The sequence below is a fragment of the Electrona antarctica genome (assembly GCF_951216825.1).
Source record: "Electrona antarctica genome assembly, chromosome: 9".
NCBI lineage: Eukaryota > Metazoa > Chordata > Actinopteri > Myctophiformes > Myctophidae > Electrona > Electrona antarctica.
The window spans coordinates 6,034,597-6,060,954 of NC_136790.1; the positions used below are offsets into that span (position 1 = coordinate 6,034,597).

At 44.0% G+C, this 26,358-nt stretch overlaps 1 protein-coding gene across 1 annotated transcript in view; it reads right to left on the reverse strand.

Moving 5' to 3' along the window:
• Positions 1–2,630: 2,630 nt before the first annotated feature.
• slc12a5a (solute carrier family 12 member 5a) overlaps positions 2,631–26,358 on the reverse strand; it is a gene marked incomplete at both ends in the record, with an annotated part of 319,359 nt that continues 295,631 nt past the window's right edge. Inside the window, 11 exons of the mRNA XM_079509226.1 lie at positions 2,631–2,722; positions 5,059–5,192; positions 5,959–5,973; positions 6,517–6,743; positions 8,647–8,772; positions 9,556–9,663; positions 12,246–12,377; positions 19,519–19,688; positions 22,253–22,448; positions 23,669–23,837; positions 25,271–25,375. Of these exons, the coding sequence (XP_079365352.1) occupies positions 2,631–2,722; positions 5,059–5,192; positions 5,959–5,973; positions 6,517–6,743; positions 8,647–8,772; positions 9,556–9,663; positions 12,246–12,377; positions 19,519–19,688; positions 22,253–22,448; positions 23,669–23,837; positions 25,271–25,375 (1,474 nt within the window). The remainder of the gene's footprint in view (positions 2,723–5,058; positions 5,193–5,958; positions 5,974–6,516; positions 6,744–8,646; positions 8,773–9,555; positions 9,664–12,245; positions 12,378–19,518; positions 19,689–22,252; positions 22,449–23,668; positions 23,838–25,270; positions 25,376–26,358) is intronic.

Sequence of the window (26,358 nt, forward strand, 5' to 3'; positions counted from 1 at the left end):
TTCACAACATATGGTCTGACATTCAAACACCACTAAAAAACATTGAATAATGTTTAAATAGCTCTATAAACTAATTTGTTTTGCCTCTATTGTATATATACTGTATATATGTATATAAATGTATATACAGTATATATTACTGTGTGTGTGTTGGTATATATATATATTTATATGTTTTCATTTATATAGATCTACTACAAGTGCAAATGACCAAAAACAGAAGAAAAGAAAAGAAAAGAAAAGAAAAGAAAAGAAAAGAAAAGAAAAGAAAAGAACACTCAGTGATTTCTGTCCTTGGTCAGAGTGACATGGTTCTGAATTCATGACATATGAAATCTACATATACAAAATATATGTGTAAAAATAAATAACATGATTATGTGAGTCCTAATTTCACCAATTGCACATTCCTTTTTCAAGATACACTTTTGAACTTAAATGTGATTTCATTTGCTAACAATTCATTCCTATGGTCAAGGACCTGTTTGGCTCATGCCAATCTAGAGGATACAAAATCTCATTAGTAGGTTCTACTGCATAGAGTTCTGTCTTGTGGACCAAGTGAGTTCCCTAGCTACAGATACCATTTGCTCTTCCAGAACGTAACTCGATTTCTTTAACTGTGTTCAGACAGTGCCCTGTGTGTGAACAATCAACAAGTGCTCAAATTATATACTAACTATCCATTTTCTTCCAATTTCAAGGAATCCTCGGCTAACAGAGGTTGGTTGATTTGACGCACATCACTGATTCTCCTGTACCGGGGTACTTTCCAAACAGTGTTGCCACCATACTAGCTCCATGTCCATCTCTCCATTATTAAAGCACACTTTGTTCCTTCTAATTTGAACAATAGAAATTTGTTTGCTATTTATCTTTGAAAAATACTTTATATGGCACATGTTGGATATCTAAATTTGGCAAAAAAAACAACAATATATCTTTGAGTGACAAGTCTAAAAATGGCATATAACTATTTCAATAAATATGTATAACCTCTGTCTATAAACATAACAAATACATTTGTTCTCTAGATGAAAAAATAACACATTTAATGTTCATTTAATGAACTTGACGATTGGATAAAATGTCACTTGTTGCACAGTGGCGGACAGTGCAGGTGCAGTACTTTGTCAAGGTTACAGTGACAGTTACCATAGTGATAGGAGCCTAAGCCATCCAGAAAAAAGCATGTTTTGAGCCGACCCTCTGAGAGAAGGAACATTTTTCTCTACTAGAAGCTTTTTAGTATGTCACAAAAATACTACACTCATACTGAACAACGCGTCAAGAGCTTTTATATTATTTACAGTCAGTGATCCACACGAGGGTCAGGGGGGTGCTGGCATCTGACAATGATGATCTCGACGGGACACATTAATACTCTCTCCCCACTCCTCGGTCGGACGGCCCCTCCGCTAGGAAACGCAGTATTCACAGTTTAATTACGTTGTCAATCTCTAAAAACCAAGCTAGCCTTGTTGTTTTTTTGGCACTAACAGTGGCTCACATGGGTGAGTGGCCACTTAAAAGAGAGTAACTCAGGGGACGAGTAGAAATACAATACGGGTGAATGGAAGGGAAAACATAATCCACCTAAAGAAATGGCACAATTACAAGGAAGGATGACGTGTTAAGGAGTGCTCAAAAAGTGTCATGGAGATTTGATCCACGTACCATTAAAGTCTTCAAATGTCACTGGGATTTTCACAGTCTGTAGCATCCGCCATGTTTCTCTTCCTTCCACCCACTGTCCGTGACTGTGGGTAGCAGTCTTTATACCCTTTTCTGTTTCGCTGATCGTTCGCATCGAAAACAGGAACGCGTGGATTGACCGTACACTCCGATTCTGAACTCATTTCAGCTGGACAGAAGACAATTTGCTGCAGAGAAGTCTGTGGGCACTACCATGCTAACAAAAGTCCAACCTTCAAATAGCCCGCTGTGATTAAAATAAAGACAGATAAACATGCATATTATACGTCCACACCTCAGCCAACAGCCCATGACCTCATGACCTCATGACCTCAGCCAACAGCCCATGACCTCATGACCTCATGACCTCAGCCAACAGCCCATGACCGTCTCTGTATATATTTCAAATGATTGGCTTAAAGAAAAGCTAACGCAACGCTCATGGTAAAAATGTCTAAAAACGATTTGAGCTGATTTAAAATAATAATAAACAAGAGTCTGCCATAGATACAAAAGGTAGCCAGTGTATAACTGTGGGCCGTCTAGTAGGCTAACGTTTGTATCGCTGTTTAGCTGTCTCCTATGTCTGATTTATGCTTCGTCATACGCCGATGCCGTGGGTGAAAAAATAACAGATCTATAAGATCACAACGCATCACATCTGCAACGTGTTGTGACCTTATAGATCAGCTATTTTCGTCCCGCACAACACCGCCGTGCGATGAAGTACAAATCGGGGGGGACATTCTGTGCGGGGAGAATGTCACCGTGGTGCAGCTGAGTCGGGCTGTTGACTGGGTGTGAGATGTGATTACCGACCGGTATGACGTGATGGGGAAGGAAAGGTTTGAGCACAGTGGGTGTGGGACTAGGGGTTAGGGGGTTGATGAAGGGGGGGTGGGGGTTGTGGAGTTGAGGGGAGGGGGGTTGCTCTCTCAAGAGTAGATGGTGATGACCTCACGGCCACCTCCACGAACCAGGAGGACCCGGTTGAGACCCTCGGTGAGGACCTCGAGGAACTCCATGTCTGGGAAGGAAAAGGTCAAGGAAATCAACCAAAGAATACCTATGTTCTAATCTACAAGACCTGGGTTAATACTGGTTCTGTATGTTCTAATCGACAAGACCTGGGTTAATACTGGTTCTGTATGTTCTAATCGACAAGACCTGGGTTAATACTGGTTCTGTGTTCTAATCGACAAGACCTGGGTTAATACTGGTTCTGTGTTCTAATCTACAAGACCTGGGTTAATACTGGTTCTGTATGTTCTAATCGACAAGACCTGGGTTAATACTGGTTCTGTGTTCTAATCTACAAGACCTGGGTTAATACTGGTTCTGTGTTCTAATCGACAAGACCTGGGTTAATACTGGTTCTAATCTACAAAATCTGGGTTAATACTGGTTCTAATCTACAAAACCTGGGTTAATACTGGTTCTAATCTACAGGACCTGGGTTAATACTGGTTCTAATGGACAAGACCTGGGTTAATACTGGTTCTGTTCTAATCGACAAGACCTGGGTTAATACTGGTTCTGTTCTAATCGACAAGACCTGGGTTAATACTGGTTCTGTTCTAATCTACAAGACCTGGGTTAATACTGGTTCTAATCTACAAGACCTGGGTTAATACTGGTTCTGTTCTAATCTACAAAACCTGGGTTAATACTGGTTCTGTGCCTGGTATAACCGATGGGGTGGGATTTGACCCATTAACTCTCAGAGTTACAGACCTGCAAGGGTCCATTTGGAACCCTGTCTGTCAAGTAACCCTGAGGGTGCCTGGATCACACTCAGAACCACAGCTATGAAGTATTTTTGTCGAGTAAATACTTAACCTCGTAGGAGTGACAATGACCGGTCTGACTGGACAAACATCATGTGCCACAGGTTAACTGGTAGTGACACTGACAGCTGACTGACCATGTTGCACATGGGAGAACCTACCCCTCATGTGGACCCCAGAGTAATCCCACTACCAGTGGGATTACTCTGTCTGGTTGCTAGGGCCGAGCTTACCAGCACTCCACTTGCCTCCACACTTCCACAGACTCTGCCAAGGTTCTAGGCTTATTACCCCGCCCTCAATCTCTTCACATATTGTACAGTTAATATAAAACGCATTATTCAGGCACATTTCAGCCACCTCTTTTGCCCATTAGGACCACTCTACGCAATGCCACCAAACAGCGACGCGCACCTATGGTAACAACATTCTACAGGCCACAGGTTTCTGTGTTACACCTTTTTTCCGTGGCGCTAGAGGCTTTTGTCACTATAATTAAATTCCCTGTTCCAATATCGCCACTATGAATCTATTTCTCATGTACAATTATGACATTTATGATACAAATTAATTACATTTTCATATCAGTGTCCCGTTTGATATGGGGGTCCAAGGCCAAATGAAAGTCAGTTTAGAAAATATTGCGTCATTCACTGGGAAACTGAAGCAATGTAAGACCCATCTTTAATGATAACCATTCATTACTGAAGTGAATATATCTGTATGCTTGCATGCACTGACCACAGCAGAGGGTCTGGGGGTCCTCCCCCACACCCCCCAAGCAGGGGGTCTGGGGGACGCACGCACGCACATTTCTGGGGGTCCTCCCCCAGAAACCTTTTTCACATAGTAGATGTAATTTCCTGTGTTCTGATGAATTTTGGGAGTTTGATACCAAATCAAGGACAAATCAAGGGGACTCCTGCAGAATGTAGTGTTGAAAACAATACAAATATCACTGTACGGATACTGGATAGAGATATCTATTATTAGTTGTTGGCAAATTTGTTAAACATATTATGTTTTGTTAAACATATTATGGGCTATCTATCATTAAACAGAAGTTCTTGCAGACAAGGCAATGTGTGTAATGTCACTTTAAAAGCCTGTCACACACCAGAAATAGCCTAAATCTACAAGCCTGCGCTGCGCCGCACCTCGTTGTGAGCTTGCCAATTTCTGCGGGGAAGGCCAGTTCTTCATTTACACGACACCGCTGTCACTGGTGAGTTTGTTCAGTTCAGATGCCACAGCAGTAGCATACTGTACTTCGGCTGAGATGGATAGGATCGTTGATTTTATGATGCTAATAAATGTTCATCACAGTTCCTGCAACAAGTGACAACATTCCTGCCTGACCCTCAAAACAAACGGTGATGGTTACGAGTCGACACTCGCTTGTCGACGCTCGCTTGTTGCACACAGAAATAGCTCTGTAGTTTTTGACACATTTATAAATAAGTTAAAATGGGACCCTGGTCATTCTGAAACCGTAAACTAATTCTTCTAAAATATATCTTTTAATCTACACCCAAAATGTCAAAATGTAAAGCGAAACCAGAAGAATGAAGGATACAGTTCTCGTCGCCCATCCTGTTCTTGGGTGCTCCGGGCATGTTGAGGAGCACCAGCTTGGCTTCCGAGGACTTTTTGATGATGACCTCATTCAATCTGAGTGCAGTGTGCATGCGGCGCACGTTGGACTGGTTCCTGATGGAATATACCGTAAGATCACCTTCACACACAGTCAACAGCTAAACCATCCAAATTCAAAGAGTTCTAATGATAAGGCTGTGCAACGTCATATGAGACTGGATATCATCTGGTCATTTGGATATATACTAGTTTTAATCACGTATTGTATAGGTAACTTTTTGTGGTGTCACAGGTAGAAAACCCATAACGTTTTCCCATAGAGATTTGAAAAAAATCACACCCGTGTGAAGTGAGGCTTGCTCTTATCATCGTACATCATCATGACGTAACATGTCTATTTGCTCAGACACATATGACGTAAAATTCTCCATTCATTTTCAATGGGAATTTTATATTTTGTGTAGGACAAAAATAGATACTAAGCCGATTTGCTCAGACACTATGACATAAGTAAAAGTCTCCATTCATTGTCAATGGGAACATATTTTAAGCCTAGAACCAAGCAATCCAGGCTCCTGGTGAAACATGACCATACATAATTTGGTAAACATATTAAGCCCTAAATGATTGTATTATGATTCAAAGCATCTTCAGCTCCTAAATCATTAATAGGGTGACAGAAGCTCATTCACACAATGACCTCATCCTCCACATTCATCCATGTGACTGACTGGTTAACTGACTGGTTAACTGACTGGTTAACTGACTGGTTAACTGACTGGTTAACTGACTGGTTAACTGACTGGTTAACTGACTGGTTAACTTGATCCATATCATGAGAATGTATGAGTTGGAGCTTCATATGTACTTCAATACTTACAGGTTCTCCCACTCACTGCAGCATGGCAAGAAGAGAAACACATGGTCATCAGTGCTACCGCACACACATCAGCTCAGCATGTTTGATTCAATAAAACATTATGCATTGCAGCTTTATTTGTACTAGTAGATACCAGTACCAGCAAGATAATGAAGTCTGTGTGCTTGACTATAGGGTTTGACTGGATTGCTGTAACTCAGAGAGTGTACAAATGGAACCAGGTTTGGTTCCATTTGGGTACACTCTCTTAAATTAAACATTGATTTTACAATATAAATTGGGTCCCAGAGATAGAAATCCCATTAAATTGAGGTCTGTCCGTCTGCCTAATGCATGTCAAACTACGGGTCCTTGTAATGAAAATGGTTGAAAATCACTGCTAGAAGTCTAGAACCGTGAAAATCTTTCTTATGGGGGTCCTTCAAACGGTTTTCAAATGGAGGTCCGCGGATAAATAAGTGTTCATTTGGGGGTCCGTGATATGAAAACGTTTGAGAACCACTGTCCTAAACATCAAGAAGCATTTTTTTGGGGGGGGTGGGGGGGTGGGGAACTCACGGCTTCATGTTGAAGATATCTTTGATGCCCTCGGGCGTGGCTGCGCCCGGCGCCTTCTTGGGCGTCTCCCCGTCGCATTTCTCGGTCCAGGTCATCTGCACCTGCTCTCCGGGGCTCTGGGCCGCCGCCGTGGCCGGGGTCAGCGGGGCGGCCGGGGTGGCAGGGCTGGCCGGAGTGGTGTTGTCATGGATGAGCTGCACCTGGAAGGGGGAAGAGGACGACTTTGACTGAGAGATGACGGGGGAGAAGATATAGTCAGACGAGAGACAGGAGAGAGTGAGCCAAAGTCGAGGTGGAGAATGCAGGCGTGCGGGTGATGTCGAGCACATGTGTGTGTGAGAGAGGAGAGAGATGAGCGAAGGGGCTATGATTAAAAGCCTGATTTATACTTTGTCGCGCGCCAGATCTCACACAACCAAAAATAGCAGATCTACAGTCAAGTATAAACCAAGTTTAAGTATTGTGTCAAAAAACAGGAATTTAAAAAAAGTCCAAAAAGGTAGCACATCCAAAAATTAAACAAGCGGTGGAGCCTTCATCAGAATGATGAAGGCTGCATAGCCGAAACGCGTAAGCGTTCCTTTTTGGTGTGTGCCAATAAAGAAATGGAAATGTTAGTACTTTGTCCACCGCTTGTTTAATTTTTGGATGTGCTACCTTTTTGGATTTTTTTTAAATTCCTGTTTTTTGATGTATACTGGATTTGGGTCTGGCACTCCACTGAAAACCATTGCTGATGCGCAACCTCTTTTTCTCATTTAAGTATTGTGTATAAGTATTTCCCCAGCTGCGGATGTTTGGTATTTTGGAGAGTTGACCTTTGACACGACCTTTGACCTTTGACCTTTGACACGATCTAAACGTCTCAATAGAAGAGCAGGGGGACTAAATACAACCATACTGTATTATACAGTATACACATTGGACAAAATTACATTGTATTCATTAAAAAAGGTTACATAGTGCTGCTTTAAGTTTAACTAACCTATGATATTAATAATACTAATACATCATAATTTTGTGTTCATCGATTCTAAATCTTCTAAGCAACTAGTAACTCAAGCTGTCAAATAATTGTAGTGGAGTTGCAGTATGAGGTATAAAACAAAAAAGAAATACTCACTAAAAGTAGACCTTGTCTAAATTGTGCTGGAACACAGTGCTAATCCTGCACTGTGAGACGGATGGATAAACAAACAATTCTACTGCATAGGTGCTAATGATAAAATGTGAGATGTCATATTTGCAGCATTGTGCTGTAAGTGTCACGTTGAGGGTACATGTGATGAGGACATAAACTCACTATTTTACAGCAACCATGAGGTGTGATTCAGTTAGATACAAGTAAAGATACAGGTGTTATTAACTCTTTAAGCGACGCGTTTAAGGTTAAGTTTAGTCGCTTCCGTGCCACCATTACATAGAGCTCTTCAGCCGTAAGCCCTTATTTTGAAGAGCCACCAAAGCTGATTTGGTGGACCGGAAGTAACAATCATTCATTCCCGGGGCAGCCGGTAGATACTTTCGCTTTCATCAGAAACACTGATATAGTACCGCAAGGTTGCGGGGATATTTTATTGAGCTCCTAAAACATCAATGTTCTGTATGATCACCTCAATCTGAGCTTCAGATGTGGATGGAGGGAAAATATTCCGAAAATGAGTTACAGGGAATGTAATGTGGCCGCGGTAGCAGGTCTAAATAGTTATACAACTCTTTATTGAACATTATTTACAATACTTTTAGCTATCTTGAGTTCCTTGCGAGTTCATTGAGTTCGACAAGCTCAAAACCTCCTCACGAGATTGTGGAGCTGCTGCTTATAATTTGTAAATTTGTTCTTTGAAATACCCTCTAAAGTGAACCAGATCTTGGAATAACGTGTTCCTTCCACGCGCTACGTCCAGCCAGGGAAACTCCCCCCTGTCAGGTGAAAAGAAGCGGCTTGGACTCTCATGCATAGAAGGTCAGTCCGTTGCTCTCCCCAGGTTGGCAGAGGGAGTGTAGAGCCCATGATTACATTAGATAATTGACACTGGGTGAAAAAAATGGGTTACAAAATCGTGGGCTAAAAATTATTGAGTTAAAAAAATAATCAAATGAAGCAGATAATAAACAGAGTCATCATACCTCCTCTTCAGGCTTCTCTTCCTTACTCCCCCCCGGCGGGTCCTCAGTCACACTCAGCTGGGTGGTGACGGCGGCTGGGTTCTTGCGGCGGATGGACCCGCGGGAGGAATCGGTGATGCTCTGGATCTGCGCAGTGGCAGACGAAGGAAGACGAATGAATGAGAACGAGAACACGGGATAAAAGAGACGGAGCGCTATATCCATGTTTTTTCATTCTATGATATTTCTTTGCTACATTTGCAACCATCATCCACAGATTCCACACTGCTCTGCTATTTCTGACTCCATAAAAACAGAGACATTTGAAAACACTGTGCTGACCCCATTTTATTTTCACGCGTTCTTTAAAGATTCTATAGCTTTGAGTTGGCGAACTTTAAAGAAGTTCCAAGGCAGCTCTGTACAGTTGAGGTAGAAAAATCCTTTATTTCATTAGATTTATAAAAAAATATAGTTCTATAGTTGAATGAAAGTTGCGCTTTATGGTAGAACAGGTCAACAATACTATAACAAGTGTGGATTCATTTATTTTAAAATGTGTGGCCCCCAGACCCCCACAAAATGACCGGAACTACTTAATATTCACCAAAACAAGACCAGAACTCCCACCACGGGACTTGGGGAATCAATTAATATCTTTGCAACCATTATGTTAATGAAAAGTATGTCCTACAGCTTTAAAATGGGAACTAACCCTTTAATAAGTCATCAGATGGATTTATTTAATGTATACTTTCATCATTTCCTCATGGCCCACCAGTGGGCCCGTCAAGTCAAAGCAAAACATAAGGAACCAAGTCGAGTGAAATCAAGTGAAACTCCGAAATGCACTGCGCAGAAGAATTGGCACAGAGTTAGACACCCAAGAATCCTCAGATAACCTTGAATAAAATAATGTCTTTCTCTTACCTCTCTCTCACGCTCGGTCTTGGTCAGGTTGATCTGCTTGAGGATCTGCGAGCGCTGCTCCATCACCAGGGTCTTCTCATAGGTGTAGGCTGAGATATCGCTGTCTTGCTACAGGGAGGGAGACAGATATATGGCCCATTATTTCTCTTATCGGAACAGGAAAGTAAAGGATGTTAAATGTTCCCCCCCCCCCCCCACCAAAAACATTGGAAATAGTAAAAATGCCAGAGCATTCATCTGAGCATAATGCTCTGTGATAAAGAGAACTGGGAAATGGATGTGAAAATGCCACGACGCACAAAGCAGTTTTTAAGCAGTTCAGGCCCTGCATGACTTTCCTCATATTTGTCTTTTCGGTGTTCTCCAGCAGTCCATTTTGATCAATCTGACCTGTCTGCCCTCTGAAAGAACTCCTTCAGCAACTTATCAGAGTTAAACACCTTTTTCTTGTCCTGTATTAACCCAGAGCTTATCATTTGGCTACAATGTAATGTTCTTCCTGGGAATAATCATTGCTCACAGAAGGTAATGTAGTTCAATACAGTCAAAGTCAGTACATTAATCTTTCCAGGAGGTACAACGAAAACAGCCATTAAGTTGTCAGTGCGGTTCTATTATTGGGTGGTTTTCTGTGAATGTAATGCTGTCTGAGCGTGTGCGTGTCAGAGGAATGAATGTAATGCTGTCTGAGCGTGTGCGTGTCAGAGGAATGAATGTAATGCTGTCTGTGCGTGTGCGTGTCAGAGGAATGAATGTAATGCTGTCTGAGCGTGTGCGTGTCAGAGGAATGAATGTAATGCTGTCTGAGCGTGTGCGTGTCAGAGGAATGAATGTAATGCTGTCTGAGCGTGTGCGTGTCAGAGGAATGAATGTAATGCTGTCTGAGCGTGTGCGTGTCAGAGGAATGAATGTAATGCTGTCTGAGCGTGTGCGTGTCAGAGGAATGAATGTAATGCTGTCTGAGCGTGTGCGTGTCAGAGGAATGAATGTAATGCTGTCTGAGCGTGTGCGTGTCAGAGGAATGAATGTAATGCTGTCTGCGCGTGTGCGTGTCAGAGGAATGAATGTAATGCTGTCTGAGCGTGTGCGTGTCAGAGGAATTAATGTAATGCTGTCTGTGCGTGTGAATGTAATGCTGTCTGAGCGTGTGAATGTAATGCTGTCTGAGCGTGTGAATGTAATGCTGTCTGAGCGTGTGCGTGTCAGAGGAATGAATGTAATGCTGTCTGTGCGTGTGCGTGTCAGAGGAATGAATGTAATGCTGTCTGAGCGTGTGCGTGTCAGAGGAATGAATGTAATGCTGTCTGAGCGTGTGAATGTAATGCTGTCTGAGCGTGTGCGTGTCAGAGGAATGAATGTAATGCTGTCTGAGCGTGTGCGTGTCAGAGGAACGAATGGAATGCTGTCTGAGCGTGTGCGTGTCAGAGGAATGAATGTAATGCTGTCTGAGCGTGTGCGTGTCAGAGGAATGAATGTAATGCTGTCTGAGCGTGTGCGTGTCAGAGGAATGAATGTAATGCTGTCTGTGCGTGTGCGTGTCAGAGGAATGAATGTAATGCTGTCTGTGCGTGTGCGTGTCAGAGGAATGAATGTAATGCTGTCTGAGCGTGTGCGTGTCAGAGGAATGAATGTAATGCTGTCTGTGCGTGTGCGTGTCAGAGGAATGAATGTAATGCTGTCTGTGCGTGTGCGTGTCAGAGGAATGAATGTAATGCTGTCTGTGCGTGTGCGTGTCAGAGGAATGAATGTAATGCTGTCTGTGCGTGTGCGTGTCAGAGGAATGAATGTAATGCTGTCTGTGCGTGTGCGTGTCAGAGGAATGAATGTAATGCTGTCTGTGCGTGTGCGTGTCAGAGGAATGAATGTAATGCTGTCTGTGCGTGTGCGTGTCAGAGGAATGAATGTAATGCTGTCTGTGCGTGTGCGTGTCAGAGGAATGAATGTAATGCTGTCTGAGCGTGTGCGTGTCAGAGGAACGAATGTAATGCTGTCTGTGCGTGTGCGTGTCAGAGGAATGAATGTAATGCTGTCTGAGCGTGTGCGTGTCAGAGGAATGAATGTAATGCTGTCTGCGCGTGTGCGTGTCAGAGGAATGAATGTAATGCTGTCTGAGCGTGTGCGTGTCAGAGGAATGAATGTAATGCTGTCTGAGCGTGTGCGTGTCAGAGGAATGAATGTAATGCTGTCTGAGCGTGTCAGAGGAATTAATGTAATGCTGTCTGAGCGTGTGCGTGTCAGAGGAATTAATGTAATGCTGTCTGTGCGTGTGAATGTAATGCTGTCTGAGCGTGTGCGTGTCAGAGGAATGAATGTAATGCTGTCTGAGCGTGTGCGTGTCAGAGGAATGAATGTAATGCTGTCTGCGCGTGTGCAAATATATATTTGATTATTTAAGGAATATAATATGCCTTTTGTATTCTTTCTGTATATCAGCAAAATTAAGATTCTCATATTTGTTTTTACAAAAATGCTGCTTATCAACTAGCCAGTTAATCGATCGATAATGTTACCTCATGATACGATATATGTGGAAATATTAGGCCCTCGATAATGATAATATCACGATATTCGGATTATCGGATATAAGGAGAGAAAATCTGTTTTTTTAAAAATATATCAATAAAAAAGACCTAACATACAAGACGTGTATACAGTATACACGTCCAAGGCCAAAATTGGTTAATGCTCACCATTTCTACCACTTCGACCATGGCATCGATACGCAGATGGTAGAGGAACGTGGTGAGGTCCTTCTTCATCTGGATGCTGTTGTCGTCCATCTGGGCCACGGTGAAGATGCGCATCTTGCACTTCCTCCACACCTGAGAAGCAAAATGCACTCAGTGGTGGAAGAAGTACTCACATTTTTTTACTTGAGTAAAAGCATATAAATACTGCAATGTAGGAATACTCCGTTACAAGTAAAAGTCCGGAATTCAAAATGTACTCGATTAAAAGTACAAAAGTATTGGCGTCAAAATGTACGTAAAGTGCCCAGGCGGTGGCGTAACCGTCTGGGCACCCGACTGGTAATCCAGTCGCAGTGTGCCGCGGGTTCGACTCCCGAGCCCGACACGGCCTTTACTGCATGTCTTCCCCCATCTCTCTCCCGTTTCCTGTCAGCCTACTGTCTGTCCCTTCAAAAACCAATAAAAGGCGTAAGCCGCAAAAAAAATATCTTAAAAAAAAAGAAAAAATGTACGTAAAGTACCAAAAGTAAAAGTACTCATTGTGCAGAATGTCACATTATTTTGAAATAGCAGATGTACAAGCTCACAATGCATTACATGCATCACATGCATCACAAAGCATTGTGAGCTTAGAAGTATCACTTGTGTGGGACAAGTGGGACGGGACGTTGTTAGCAACTTATTACTTAAATGCTTTGATGTCATATTCCACCATAGGCCTATTGTCTATCATTTTGTTATTAAACCCCTCTGGTGTCATTTTGTTTAAAAATTATCATTTTTGTCATGGGTGGTATGGCCGACTTGGTACTGTAGCCTAGATAAACAACAGCACAACAAACGATAGACAAAGCTCCTGTTATGTTATGTTTAATGTTTTGTACCAATGTTGTTACTCAAAGGCAAAGGAAGACTGTGCTGTTGCAGGTAGCACATAGGTCACTGAGTTAGGTCATTGGCTACATGATCTGGAGGTTGTGGGTTCAAACCCCACTCAAGTCTTTACTTTCAAAACCGATTTCTAGAAGAACAACTTCAAAACTAAAAAAAAAGCAGCATGAATTGACTGGTACCAAAGGTGCAGTGGGCTAGTCAAATGGGACACCACAGGATACCTTGATGGTTCAAACAACATGTTGGGTTTGTAAATAAACCATTGATGTGTGAGCATTAATAGTGTGATTATTTGATGTGCCATTAGACCCCATCATACATTTGAAAGCACTATATTTCTAAAACTTACAAAATTTCAAAGATTCCTTTTCAGGCAAACATGTCCACCGTAAGATGAACCTAAATAGGTTAGAATGGGGTTTCTATGTGTAAGTATGTAGGACTAGTAGCATGCCAAAGTGTGCTATTGCCATTGAGAATGCATGGGGCGTTTAAGTTAAATAACTCAGAAACTACAAAACATTTCAAAGTAAAAAGTTCCAGCATGTGTCTCCACAGTAAGCTGAATTATAAAAAGTGTGAATGGAGTTTCTAGGTGAAAGTGCTTTTTTGATGTGCCAATATTTGCCATTGAGCCCCATTGTAAATTTCTCAAATTTGAAAGCACTATATTTCTAAAACTATATGAATCATTTCAAAGATTCCTTTTCAGGCAAACATGTCCACCGTAAGATGAACCTAAATAGGTTAGAATGGGGTTTCTAGGTGTAAGTATGTAGGACTAGTAGCATGCCAAAGTTTGTGCTATTGCCATTGAGAATGCATGGGGCGTTTAAGTTAAATAACTCAGAAACTACAAAACATTTCAAAGTAAAAAGTTCCAGCATGTGTCTCCACAGTAAGCTGAATTATAAAAAGTGTGAATGGAGTCTCTAGGTGAAAGTGCTTTTTTGACGTGCCAATATCTGCCATTGAGCCCCATTTAGTCTAGGACCTGGCTAAGATATGTATGCACTTCATTTAGGAGAGAATATCTCAATTGTTCTAGGCTAATATCCGGGGCGAAATACCCGAAAATGACCACGCCCTTTTTTAAATGACCGCTAGTTCAAACATGGCTCTATTTTCGAAACTGTTGGAGCTACAGATTTTCTGAGGTGCTCAAAATGTTTGTTGAATCCGTGCCCGAGGCAGCAACCCTCCAGGTCATCATTGTGGCCAGATGAGCTATGAATGCAAACTTGGTGTCTAAATCATGTTTTTTGACAATTAGAAACATTTTGGAATGCTTATCTGTATGACTGGGTGTGTACTCGACCCCAGTACTTGAGTACAAATACGACCTGTTGCATATAGTGCAGTAAATAATTGCAAAATATAGCAAGAATCGTTCAAATGGTGATACAAGCATGAAATTTGGTACATATACTTTTCAAATCCCACTCTTTTCAAAAATACCGGTAGCCACGCAAAATTCCAAGATGGCGACCCCAAAAATCCAAGATGTCCGAAACTTGAAATGCATTGATTTTAAGCCCCATAACTAGGGATGGAGCCCGAAAATCGGGTCCATTACAAACCCGGTTCGGCATTTATCGAGACCCGAGTATCAATAAGCTTGTGGCTTGTCGAGCCTCTTATCGAGTATAGCCGCAGCAGCTGACGTCATGGGCAACTCGCTATAAGGGGCAGGCGCGTAGCGTGGATTAAATGATTGATGGGGTGGTGGCAGCGCACATCCGACCGAGGTGTGAACGTTTTTGCCGACGTGCGAATGGGGGACAATTTAAAACAAAGGCGGATTACATGCTGTAGTTTGCTACTAACAGACATTTTGCTGTTTTTTTGCCCCCTCTCTTCGAAGTTAAACTGGGCAAGCTCTAAACTGACTGGGCCACGTTGGTAAGGGGGCCGAGACGCGACGGGTGGTTGCGTTATGGTTGCGCCGTGGAAGTATGGTGGAACGGCTGAAAAAGTTTTGGTTACATGTTTAAAAAGACAAGAGGGGAGCTAAATGCAATAATGAACTAGCTGGGGAGTGCATTTCACATGGGGTTGGGGCAGACCATTGTCTGACCACGGACTTCCACGCTTTCTGCTTCGCATCGAAGACAGCTTGACAGCTTCGTGCTGTGGTGAAATCACCGCCAGCCTCCGGTGTCCTCTGTGAGACATGTTAAGCTGAAGCAGCTAGCATGGAAGCTAACGTTGGTCATAAGGATTATGCACACAACCATGCTGTTATCCACGCGTCCATCTGATAGCTTTTAAATGTAAATGTTCCATCCACGGAGCAAAAGCGATATAAGCGGCTTCTTCATTCATTGATTCGTTTGGGCTTTGTTGTCTGTCTGACTGACTGACGGAGCTGTCTATCATAAGGCAGATCTACAAGCTCACAACGTGGTGCAATCAGACGCAGTGTGAGCTTGTAGATTGGCTATTTTTGGTGCGTGACACCGTCGTACGATGACGTATACATTGGGATGGTTAAAATAAAAAGATTATAGAAAAGATATGCATAGTGTGTGTGTGTGTGTGTGTGTGTGTGTGTGTGTGTGTGTGTGTGTGTGTGTGTGTGTGTGTGTGTGTGTGCGTGTGTGTGTGTGTGTGTGTGTGTGTGTGTTGGCTCACCAATGTGCTCAGTCTAATTCATGCAGCTGTCAATCTAACAGCTGACTTGACTCCTCCATGCTGTCAGCAAAGGTATACTTATTTGTGTGTCACCCTTATCTTTAGCGCAGATCCTTATATGAACATTTTGTATAGCATCTCTGTTAAGACAAGACTATAAGGACTGTCTGAGAATAGGGTTGAGGAGGCTTGCGCCCGGAGGGGCTTGATAAGGTGATCGTTATCAATAGAAATGAACGAGCTCCATCCCTACCCATAACTGTATTGAACATGAATATAAAGTTGGGCATTGCTGATATTTTGGTACCAAGCACATGTCTGCATAACATGCCGGTGGACCACCCAATGAATGGGCCGCTCCATCCATTCCTTTTCTCCATTCCATTTCCTTTTTGACCCTGTCCACGCACGCACGCACACAGACATTTTCATGGTACAAAGAAAAAAAACAGCCAGACAATGTTCTTCTCTTTCCTTTCAGAATAATGCAGCTTTCAAGTACCGGTACTTCAGCTGTTTTTGTAGCTATTTCTGAGTTTTGAGTGGCTGCTGTCCATACACCAAAGAAAGAATTCTCCTTCTACATCCATTAGCTAGTTTCTACATCCATTAGCTTATTACCTTATAGCTTATTACCTTTTCTCTCCAGTATTGATTATAATGAAGCACATCATAAGAGCGCTCTTATAAGCCGGATGCTTAGGGGGAAGAAAGGGAAAAAAATACTATTCCTTAATACGAACATGTCACCCTGCCTCCAATATTTCAATTCAATTCAAAGGGCTTCATTGAAAGGGCTCTTTCACTACATCCATACATCTTCTCTTTGGTCTTCCTCTAGGCCTCCTGCCTGGCAGTTCCAACCTCAGCGTCCTTCTACCGATATACTTACTATCCCTCCTCTGTATGTGTCCATCTCAGTCTGGCCTCTCTGGCTTTATCTCCAAAACATCTGACATGTGCTGTCCCTCTGATGTACTCATTCATGATCCTATCCATCCTTGTTACTCCCAGAGAGAACCTCAACATTTTAGTCTCTGCTACCTCCAGCTCTGCTTCCTGTCTTTCTGACTATCTCTAAAACATAAATGTGTAAACTACAGATGTAATTTTATTGAAACAAGAGAATAATAGCATAAGAGCATAATAGCTTAATAATTTATGCTGAGCATTAGTCAAAGGTATGTTTAAATTGGAAACACCAAGTTTGCATTCATAGCTCATGTGGTTCAAAAGTTCTAGATAAAACCTTTTTCAGGTGGCGGACTGGCGGCCATATTTGATTTGGCCACTATGATGACCTGGACTGGAGGGTTGCTGGCTTCGGCATGGATTCAACAAACATGAGTATTCTGTAAATTTTGAGCACCTCAGAAAATCTGTAGCTCCAACGGTTTAGAAGATAGAGTCATGTTCGAAGTAGTGGTCATTTAAAAAAGGGCGTGGTCATTTCCGGGTATTTCGCCCCGGATAGAGAATTTTTCACAGTTCCCAAGTTGTTCGCGGGAGTCATATTAGCCAAATACAGTTGAGATATTCTCTCCTAAATGAAGTGCATACATATCTTAGCCAGGTCCTCTACTAATTGTACATTTCTCAAATTTGAAAGCACTATATTTCTAAAACTATGAAACATTTCAAAGATTCCTTTTCAGGCAAACATGTCCACCGTAAGATGAACCTAAATAGGTTAGAATGGGGTTTCTAGGTTTAAGTATGTAGGACTAGTAGCATGCCAAAGTTTAAGTTAAATAACTCAGAAACTACAAAACATCAAAGTAAAAAGTTCCAGCATGTGTCTCCACAGTAAGCTGAATTATAAAAAGTGTGAATGGAGTTTCTAGGTGAAAGTGATTTTTTGACGTGCCAAAATCTGCCATTGAGCCCCATTATAAATTTGTCAAATTTGAAAGTACTATACAACAGTCATATTCATGATATTAAGAATGGATATTGTCTCAGATTTTTTATATTGTACTATTGTGTATATGGCATAAGTGTTGTATACAAATCTAAATATTGGATGGGGAAACATCGGTGTCGGCAGATATTCAAAATCAAAATAAAAAAATGTGATCGGGACATCCCTAAACCTAACCACTTGGCAAATGGATCGCCCCTAAGGCCAGTTCATTTGATTCCGTTCCAACTTCCAGGTGAAGTCTAGCATTGAAGTATGTTGAAGCAGGGCTGGACTGGGACAAAAATTCGGCCCGGGCATTTTCGCGTGAATTTGGCCCAGACCGGCCCACCACAACCAGCGCGCAGATAGCAGAAACTCTACCACCCACTCCGTCGAGGCACACACACACAAACAAGCCCTAATACCACCACTTTTACAGAACAACATAAATGATACAAACAGTGCCGGTTCTAGGCGTTTAGTGGCCCTAAGCAACATAATATTATGTGGCCCCCCCCCTGCACTGCACCGCCGGGGGGGGGGGGGGGGGGGTCAGGGGGGGCGCTAATGCTTCAATCTGGTGCACTTTGAGATCAAAATTAAGAGGTTAGATCAGGCCGCCAGTTGATATTAACCTGCGGGCCGCATTAGGTGAAGGTGGGGGCCACATGTGGCCCTCAGGCCGCCAGTTGATCTTAACCTGCGGGTCGCATTAGGTGAAGGTGGGGGCCACATGTGGGGGCCCAGTGTGGAGGGATGGTATGACAGACTGACTGGTATAAACAGTGCCCCCAGTGGGGAGGGATGGTATGACAGACTGACTGGTATAAACAGTGCCCCCAGTGGGGAGGGATGGTATGACAGAGAGACTGGTATAAACAGCGTCCCCAGTGGGGAGGGATGGTATAAACAGCACCCCCAGTGTAGAGGGATGGTATAAACAGTGCCACCAGTGGGGAGGGATGGTATGACAGACTGACTGGTATAAACAGCGCCCCCAGTGGGGAGGGATGGTATGACAGAGAGACTGGTATAAACAGCGCCCCCAGTGGGGATGGATGGTATGACAGTTTGACTGGTATAAACAGTGCCCCCCAGTGGGGAGGGATGGTATGACAGAGAGACTGGTATAAACAGCGCCCCCAGTGGGGAGGGATGGTATGACAGACTGACTGGTATAAACAGCGTCCCCAGTGGGCAGGGATGGTATGACAGACTGACTGGTATAAACAGCGTCCCCAGTGGGGAGGGATGGTATAAACAGCACCCCCAGTGTAGAGGGATGGTATAAACAGCGCCCCCAGTGTAGCGGGATGGTATAAACAGCGCCCCCAGTGTAGAGGGATGGTATAAACATCCCTCAACTGTAGACTGGGGGCCACATGTGGCCCCCAGCCTACAGTTGATATTAACCTGCGGGCTGCATTAAGTGAAGGTGGGGGCCACATGTGGCCCTCAGGCCGCGTATGGGATAGGGGATACATTAAAAAAAAAAATATATATCTTCTCCCTGTGATGTGGCCCCCTCAGTGGTTGTGGCCCTAAGTGACCGCTTATACCGATTATGCCTAGAACCGGCCCTGGATACAAACCAACAGACAACTACACAACCCTTTGTAGAGGGTTTATTTGTCACTCACTGATACAGGTACAGTGAAATTATCATGATAGTACTGGCAGAATGGCAGCACGCCCGGTCCTTTCCTGGTGGCCTGCCGCCTATTGGCCTGCCTGCCTGTCAAATCATGGCGGCCCCCTAGGGTCGCGGCCCACCGGGAAAATGCCCGGTATGCCCTGTGGCCAGTCCAGCCCTGTGTTGAAGTATGTGTTGTGTGACAGTACCTTGTGCTGGCGGAGGAGGAAGGGGAGGAGCATCAGCATGCCTCCATCATGGACGATCCACCACACGTCGATGTGGCCCTCAGTGAAGCGCTCTCCATTGGACGGGAAGGCAGAGATGTTCTTGGGCACGAGCAGAGCCAGGTGAGCTGAAGTCGTCTCTCTGACCAGCTCTGAGATGGACGGGAGAGGAGAAGAGAGGTCAGAGGTCAGAGGTGTTCCCACAAGTAGCCAATGAATGGATATCAACAGGGACGTGCACACATAGACATCAAAGGGGGCTTCAGCCCCTGCCCTTGTTGTTACCCGTCTGTAAAACAATTGCCCTTTCCAGACCACGAATGCAGCATTTACTATGGTGAAAGAAATGCAAATGCCACTCCTTTCCATGCCATGCTGGAAGGCAGCATTCAGAAGAATTGCTTTTTTCCCCCCGAAGTCTCCTGAAGTTGAACAAATTTGTTTAGAAATCCATGTCGTACGACTCGTACACAGCATCTCCACTAGCTAAAGAGTGCTGAGTTGTGCCCCGAAAATAGCTGTGACGTGTTGAGAGCTTGTAGATCTGCTATATTTCGCTAAGTGCCCTCTTACGGGATATAAAAAACAATATTGATTTGAATAAAAGTCTCAGTTTGGAGGGGAAAAACGTTTTAACTGTTGTACGCCGAAGTATGAAATAGGGCTTGAGTGTGTAATAATTGCATTATATAAAATAAGATAAATCCTGCATCAATTCATCATTGTAATAAGTGCTTCTTGATTATTCAATTAATCGAAAAAGGACTAATAATCGCTAAGAATATAATCGATCCATGGTTGCAGCCCTACACACAAGTTCAACTGTACACTAACTATAACTATACACACTAACAATACAAGTAAGTTATGCAGGAATGTTGACACAGCTGGGGTATTAGTGGGACAACAGCAGCAGCTTGAGGAACTAGACCAGGCAGCTGTGTGCTGGAAGGTCTTTGACCCGGCCTGGACAACCTCTCTACTCCCATTTAAAGACACTCCCCTCCGGCCAGCTCCACTAAACCCATGGGAAGGAGAGACCTCTAATGAGAAGTTTTCCCCCCAAGTGAGGCCATTTTCAGACTTTGTTCTGAACAGAGTAGACTGTTAAAAACTGGACCTATTTCTATGCCCAACCGATGCCACATTTTTGGGTTTGATGCCCGTCGTACACCAAGATTTAGCTTACCGATGTTTCACATTGATTTCTATTTGAGAACATTTAATTTATAAATCAATAACTAAAATAAAACTTTGATATAGAAAATAAATAAAAAACACAATATATAAAATGAAACATTGAACTTTAATTTAACAATGAACAAGCAAACAAGTTTAAATAGAATACATATAAACTAGACTTTATTTTATTTAACCACCTAAACTCTATTCAAATAAACAAATATAAATAGCACATATAGTAAGCATATAGGATTAAAAAATGTCAAATAAAGGCAGATATATCAGCCCAGGTCCGTATTAACAATGGAACTTCGTGGAGCTTAAACGCCACGGCGCGGCCCGCAGCTTGCAGGGCCCTGTGCGAGACTATTTCAAATAGGTACAGCTGTTGCTTCCGTCGAAACCATATTCATATTCATAGGTCACCGATTTCAATGTAACACAGGAATGTAACACAGAACCTCAGCTAGTGTTTTTGGTTGTCCAACAATTTCTCAAAAATAGCAGATCCAGCGTCAGGGAGGCGTGATTATGAATCCCACCAACGTGGGTAGACCCGCCTCACCATGTGTCTGATTGGCTCCCGGGAAGGCATATTTTTACTGAGGTTAGGCCGTTCGGGTTAGGTTTAGGGGGGTGCATACTTAGTTTAGACTAGTCATTGGTTAGACATGGGTTAAGGTTAGGTTTAGGTGTGCTGCCCCGTGGGAGGTTAGGTTTAGGGTGAGGGTTTGAGATAGGTTGTAGTTGTAGGACTAATGACTGGTCGCAAAAATGAGAACTGTCAATCACAACGACTACTGGCCAATCACAGCAGGGCTTTCCTAGAACGTTGGTGGGATACATAATAACGCGTCAGGGAGCAGCCTTATAACTCTATATACAAATTCACAGAGGGTTGCCTGGGTGCGGCCATTACTGAGGTGTACCATTAAGCGCAGCAGCACTGATTAGCTACACCTGGCCTACGGAGCACCTGCTCCATGGATTACACCTCAGTAATGGCCGTGCCCAGGGCAACCCTCTGTGAATTCGTCTATAGCCAAATTCCAATACCACAAATCTCGGCCACTCGTTCACTCACACTCGCTCAGTCCAGCATGGTGGTGTTACGGTGAAATTGGTGACCTGCTGAAATATGTGACAATCGTGTAGACGATCACATAATGTTAGTGTCCTAATGTCCTAGTGTTGTTGCAGTTTGTTTATTAGCAGAGTTCAACCTAGCAGTATTTAGTCCACGTATTTAAATACTTCTATGTAAGTTGTGTGAAGTTCACGAGATGGTCACATATTTCGGCAGGTCACCAATTTCACCATCATTTGCCATGCTGGAGTGACCGAGTGTGAGTGAGCGAGTGGCAGAGATTTTGGGTATTGGAATTTGGCTTATGGGAGCGAGCAGCAGCGGCGATAGTGCTAATGCTTTTGATTTGGTGTAGCGGCAGCCAGGGCCCTCGGAGGGGTTGATTCAGTACTGCATTAGTCAAGCAAAAAGCAAGCTCTACTGTAGTGTAGTGTAGAGTAGACCCACCAATAAAGTTCCTCCACGTTTGGTGCTCATCAGCCTGCTTCCAGTTGCGCGGCCAGCTGACCAGCACAGCGTTGTGCTTCAGGCCTCCCAGGCCGCTGGCCTGGACCAGATGGGAGGTGGCGTCACGCAGGTTGGACGACACTGTCACCTGACAGAAACCCTTCACCTTCTCTGTCTCCATGAGCTTACGCAGTGCCTGGGGGGGGAAGAAAGTGGCCTTAAGTTATGCAGGTATAAGTATTTGCCTAAATTGTAAATTGCCATGTTACAATAAAGCTGTTAACACTGGCGTGCACACGTAGACATAGAGCACCACCTAGTGGTGGCCTCCGGACCAACGTCCCCTTTTTGAAAGTCCTTTTTTGTACAGTGTTGTTGTTCTTGTTTTGTAGTATTTGTACAGTGTACAGTATGTGGCCCATGGTGGCATCGATCAATTCTGGATTAAAAGCTTCTAATATATTATTTATGCCCCCACTATTAAGGCCTCTGGCGGTTCCATGCGCCGCACAAGGTGCCCTTTTTCACTTGACCACCTGCCCTCATAAATGCACGCCACTGGCTGTTAACCAATCAAATTGCTGTCCCTATTTTGGGCTTGTCATCATAGGCAGAAAAATGTTTCGGAGTGACATGTTTTGAGCTTGTAGATCAACTAATTGTCATCATACGATAAAGTATATAAATTAAGTATAACAATATCAATTAGGTGGTTTATTAGGTTGTGCCATCGAATTAGAAATGTATAGACGACACACATTGTGCTACTGTGCTAAAGAATATAGAGGGTATGCAAAAATCGAGTGGCAAAGTGGGTGGCAAAGTGAGTTTAATGCAATCAAATAGGACTTTCCTGTTTGGATGTATGGGCTGTCAAGGCCAGAAAGTCGTTTTCTTCCACTCAGTAGACGTTCCCGCATAACTTCCGGGTATGATGATGATGTCATGATGCGCATACCCTCTATAGAGCGTCGCAGCCCCGCCCCCTTTCATGACGACGCCAGGCCCAGGAAATGATTCCCAATGCATTTTCCCCATAGACATTTCAAATGTTACGCCGCGGACAAAGCCAACTTGAGTCATGACAACTCATGACAACAAACACAATATTTTGGACCAAACAAATAATTACAAAGAAGAAAAACAACAAAAAAAGTGTTGTAACCTGCCGTTATTTTCTTCTTTCTAATTATTTGTTCGGCTCAAAAAATTGTGTTTGTTGTCATGATTTGTCACGACAAGAGTTGGCTTTGTACGAGGCTTAAAAGGTCTTTAAATAAATACTTTCTGAAATGTCTATGAGGAAAATGAACGGAGAATCATTTCCTGGGCCCTGGTAGGGGGCGGGACTGCGACGCTCTATATACGAACATACATTAGACTGAAGTTATGGGTACAACATCCAGCACTCCGTACCTTCTCTGCGCGCTGGGACTGTTCACTGTTCTTCAGGTAGGTGCCCTCCAGGGCGGTGCCAACGATGGTGAGGCCTTTGCCTGCCTTCAGCTGGTTGGTCAGAGAGAGCAGGCGAGGCTGCTCCACGTTCTGCTCTGCATCTGTGTTGACCAGCACCAGCAGCTGGGGCCTAGTTGGAGGAGGAGGAGGAGGAGGAGGAGGAAGCAGGGGAAGTAGGGAGCAAAGAGACAGAGAGAAGGAAGTAGAGGGTGTGGTGAGGATCGGGGGCGAAGACGAGCGGTGGGAAAACAAAGGTGTGAAGAAGAAAAGGCTGGGTGAGCAGCGCGAAAGTTGGAGTTCTGAAGGAGGAGGAGATAAAGAGCCAGTGAGAAAGGCAGAGGAGCAGCCATGGGGCGGGGTTCACGTGTTAATGTCAAGTCAGTGGTTGTCAAGTCAAGCTTGTAGATCGGCTAATTTCACAATATTTGAAATACAGTAAGTGGCTATATTTCCAAAAGTATTTACCCCTCTTGTAGTGGAGTCAAAAGTACAAATTTGTCTTTGAAATGTGGCAGATTGAAAGCCATAAGTATCCAAAAAATACCAAATACTCAAGTCAAGAGTACAGTAAAGACACTCAAAGCATGTGCTTAAGTAGTACACTACTCAAGTAGGCTAAATGTACTGGGTTACATCATGGCCACCACTGAGCACAGCGTGAGACGGGTTCACGTGTTAATGTCCAATCACAAACCCCGCTAGACACATGACGGCTCCCTCCTGCGAGGAGATTCAGATTAATGGAAGGCATGGCTGAACATGCAGGGACACGGTGTTGTTAATTTCCACGTAAATTAGATGCAACAAAGCAACACACTCGCTGTGTGGGCTACCTGTTAATGTTGATGGCGGTGATGGTTTTAGTCTATTTTTGTTGCCGTGTTGTGTAGTCTCTTGAGACTGGATGTTTGGCTCGCACAGTTTTTCAAATGATTCTGCCTAACAGTCTGTACATCGTGTGTGTGCGTGCGTGCGTGCGTGCGTGCGTGCGTGCGTGCGTGTGTGCGTGCGTGCGTGCGTAATTGCATTACTATACCAAATGTCACCTCAAGTATAGTCAAATTTGAGAAAAGGATATTGTGACTGAGGACCTCACAAGAGACATGGATGTTTTATGGTTAAAAAGATTTGGGGTCGTTACACTAACGCCAGGGCTCCACCGGACGCATGCGTGTGTCAAAAAACGAACCGGGGGAATTTTAAAGCATCGTAGGCAGTGGAGCCACCCTTCATTGATTAAAAAGGGAACATTCCCTGACGGTGACGGAGACGCGACGCTGACGCGCCCGGTGGAGCCCCGGCGTTAGTTAGGAAAAGATCCAAGTTGGGGTCATGGTTAGGATTAGGCATTACAAATAACACTTTGTATTAAATGCATTCATAATATCACCATCCTAAAATCCTCAAAGTAAGTAAAGGTGTGAGTGTGAGTGCGTATGTGTGTGTGTGTGTGTGTGTGTGTGTGTGTGTGTGTGTGTGTGTGAGTGCGTATGTGTGTGTGTGTGTGTGTGTGTGTGTGTGTGTGTGAGTGTGAGTGCGTATGTGTGTGTGTGTCCTTCATACCTCCAGTTCTTGGTGTGTGGTGGCTCTTCATCCAGCCTCATGAGCGCGAAGCGTGCAGCACTGAGAGACAGCCCTCGTATCCCATCACCCCACTCCTTCTCTGCCCTGTAACACAACACAACAGCACCCGACCACTGTTAACACCACCCGACCACTGTAACACAACACAACACCACCCGACCACTGTTAACACCACCCGACCACTGTTAACACCACCCGACCACTGTTAACACCACCCAACCACTGTAACACCACCCGACCACTGTTAACACCACCCGACCACTGTTAACACCACCCAACCACTGTTAACACCACCCGACCACTGTTAACACCACCCAACCACTGTTAACACCACCCGACCACTGTTAACACCACCCAACCACTGTTAACACCACCCAACCACTGTTAACACCACCCAACCACTGTTAACACCACCCGACCACTGTAACACAACACAACACCACCCGACCACTGTTAACACCACCCGACCACTGTTAACACCACCCGACCACTGTTAACACCACCCAACCACTGTTAACACCACCCGACCACTGTTAACACCACCCAACCACTGTTAACACCACCCGACCACTGTTAACACCACCCAACCACTGTTAACACCACCCGACCACTGTTAACACCACCCAACCACTGTTAACACCACCCAACCACTGTTAACACCACCCAACCACTGTTAACACCACCCGACCACTGTAACACAACACAACACCACCCGACCACTGTTAACACCACCCGACCACTGTTAACACCACCCGACCACTGTTAACACCACCCAACCACTGTAACACCACCCGACCACTGTTAACACCACCCGACCACTGTAACACAACACAACACCACCCAACCACTGTAACACAACACAACACCACCCGACCACTGTTAACACCACCCGACCACTGTAACACAACAGCACCCGACCACTGTTAACACCACCCAACCACTGTAACACAACACAACACCACCCGACCACTGTTAACACCACCCAACCACTGTAACACAACAGCACCCGACCACTGTTAACACCACCCAACCACTGTAACACAACACAACACCACCCAACCACTGTA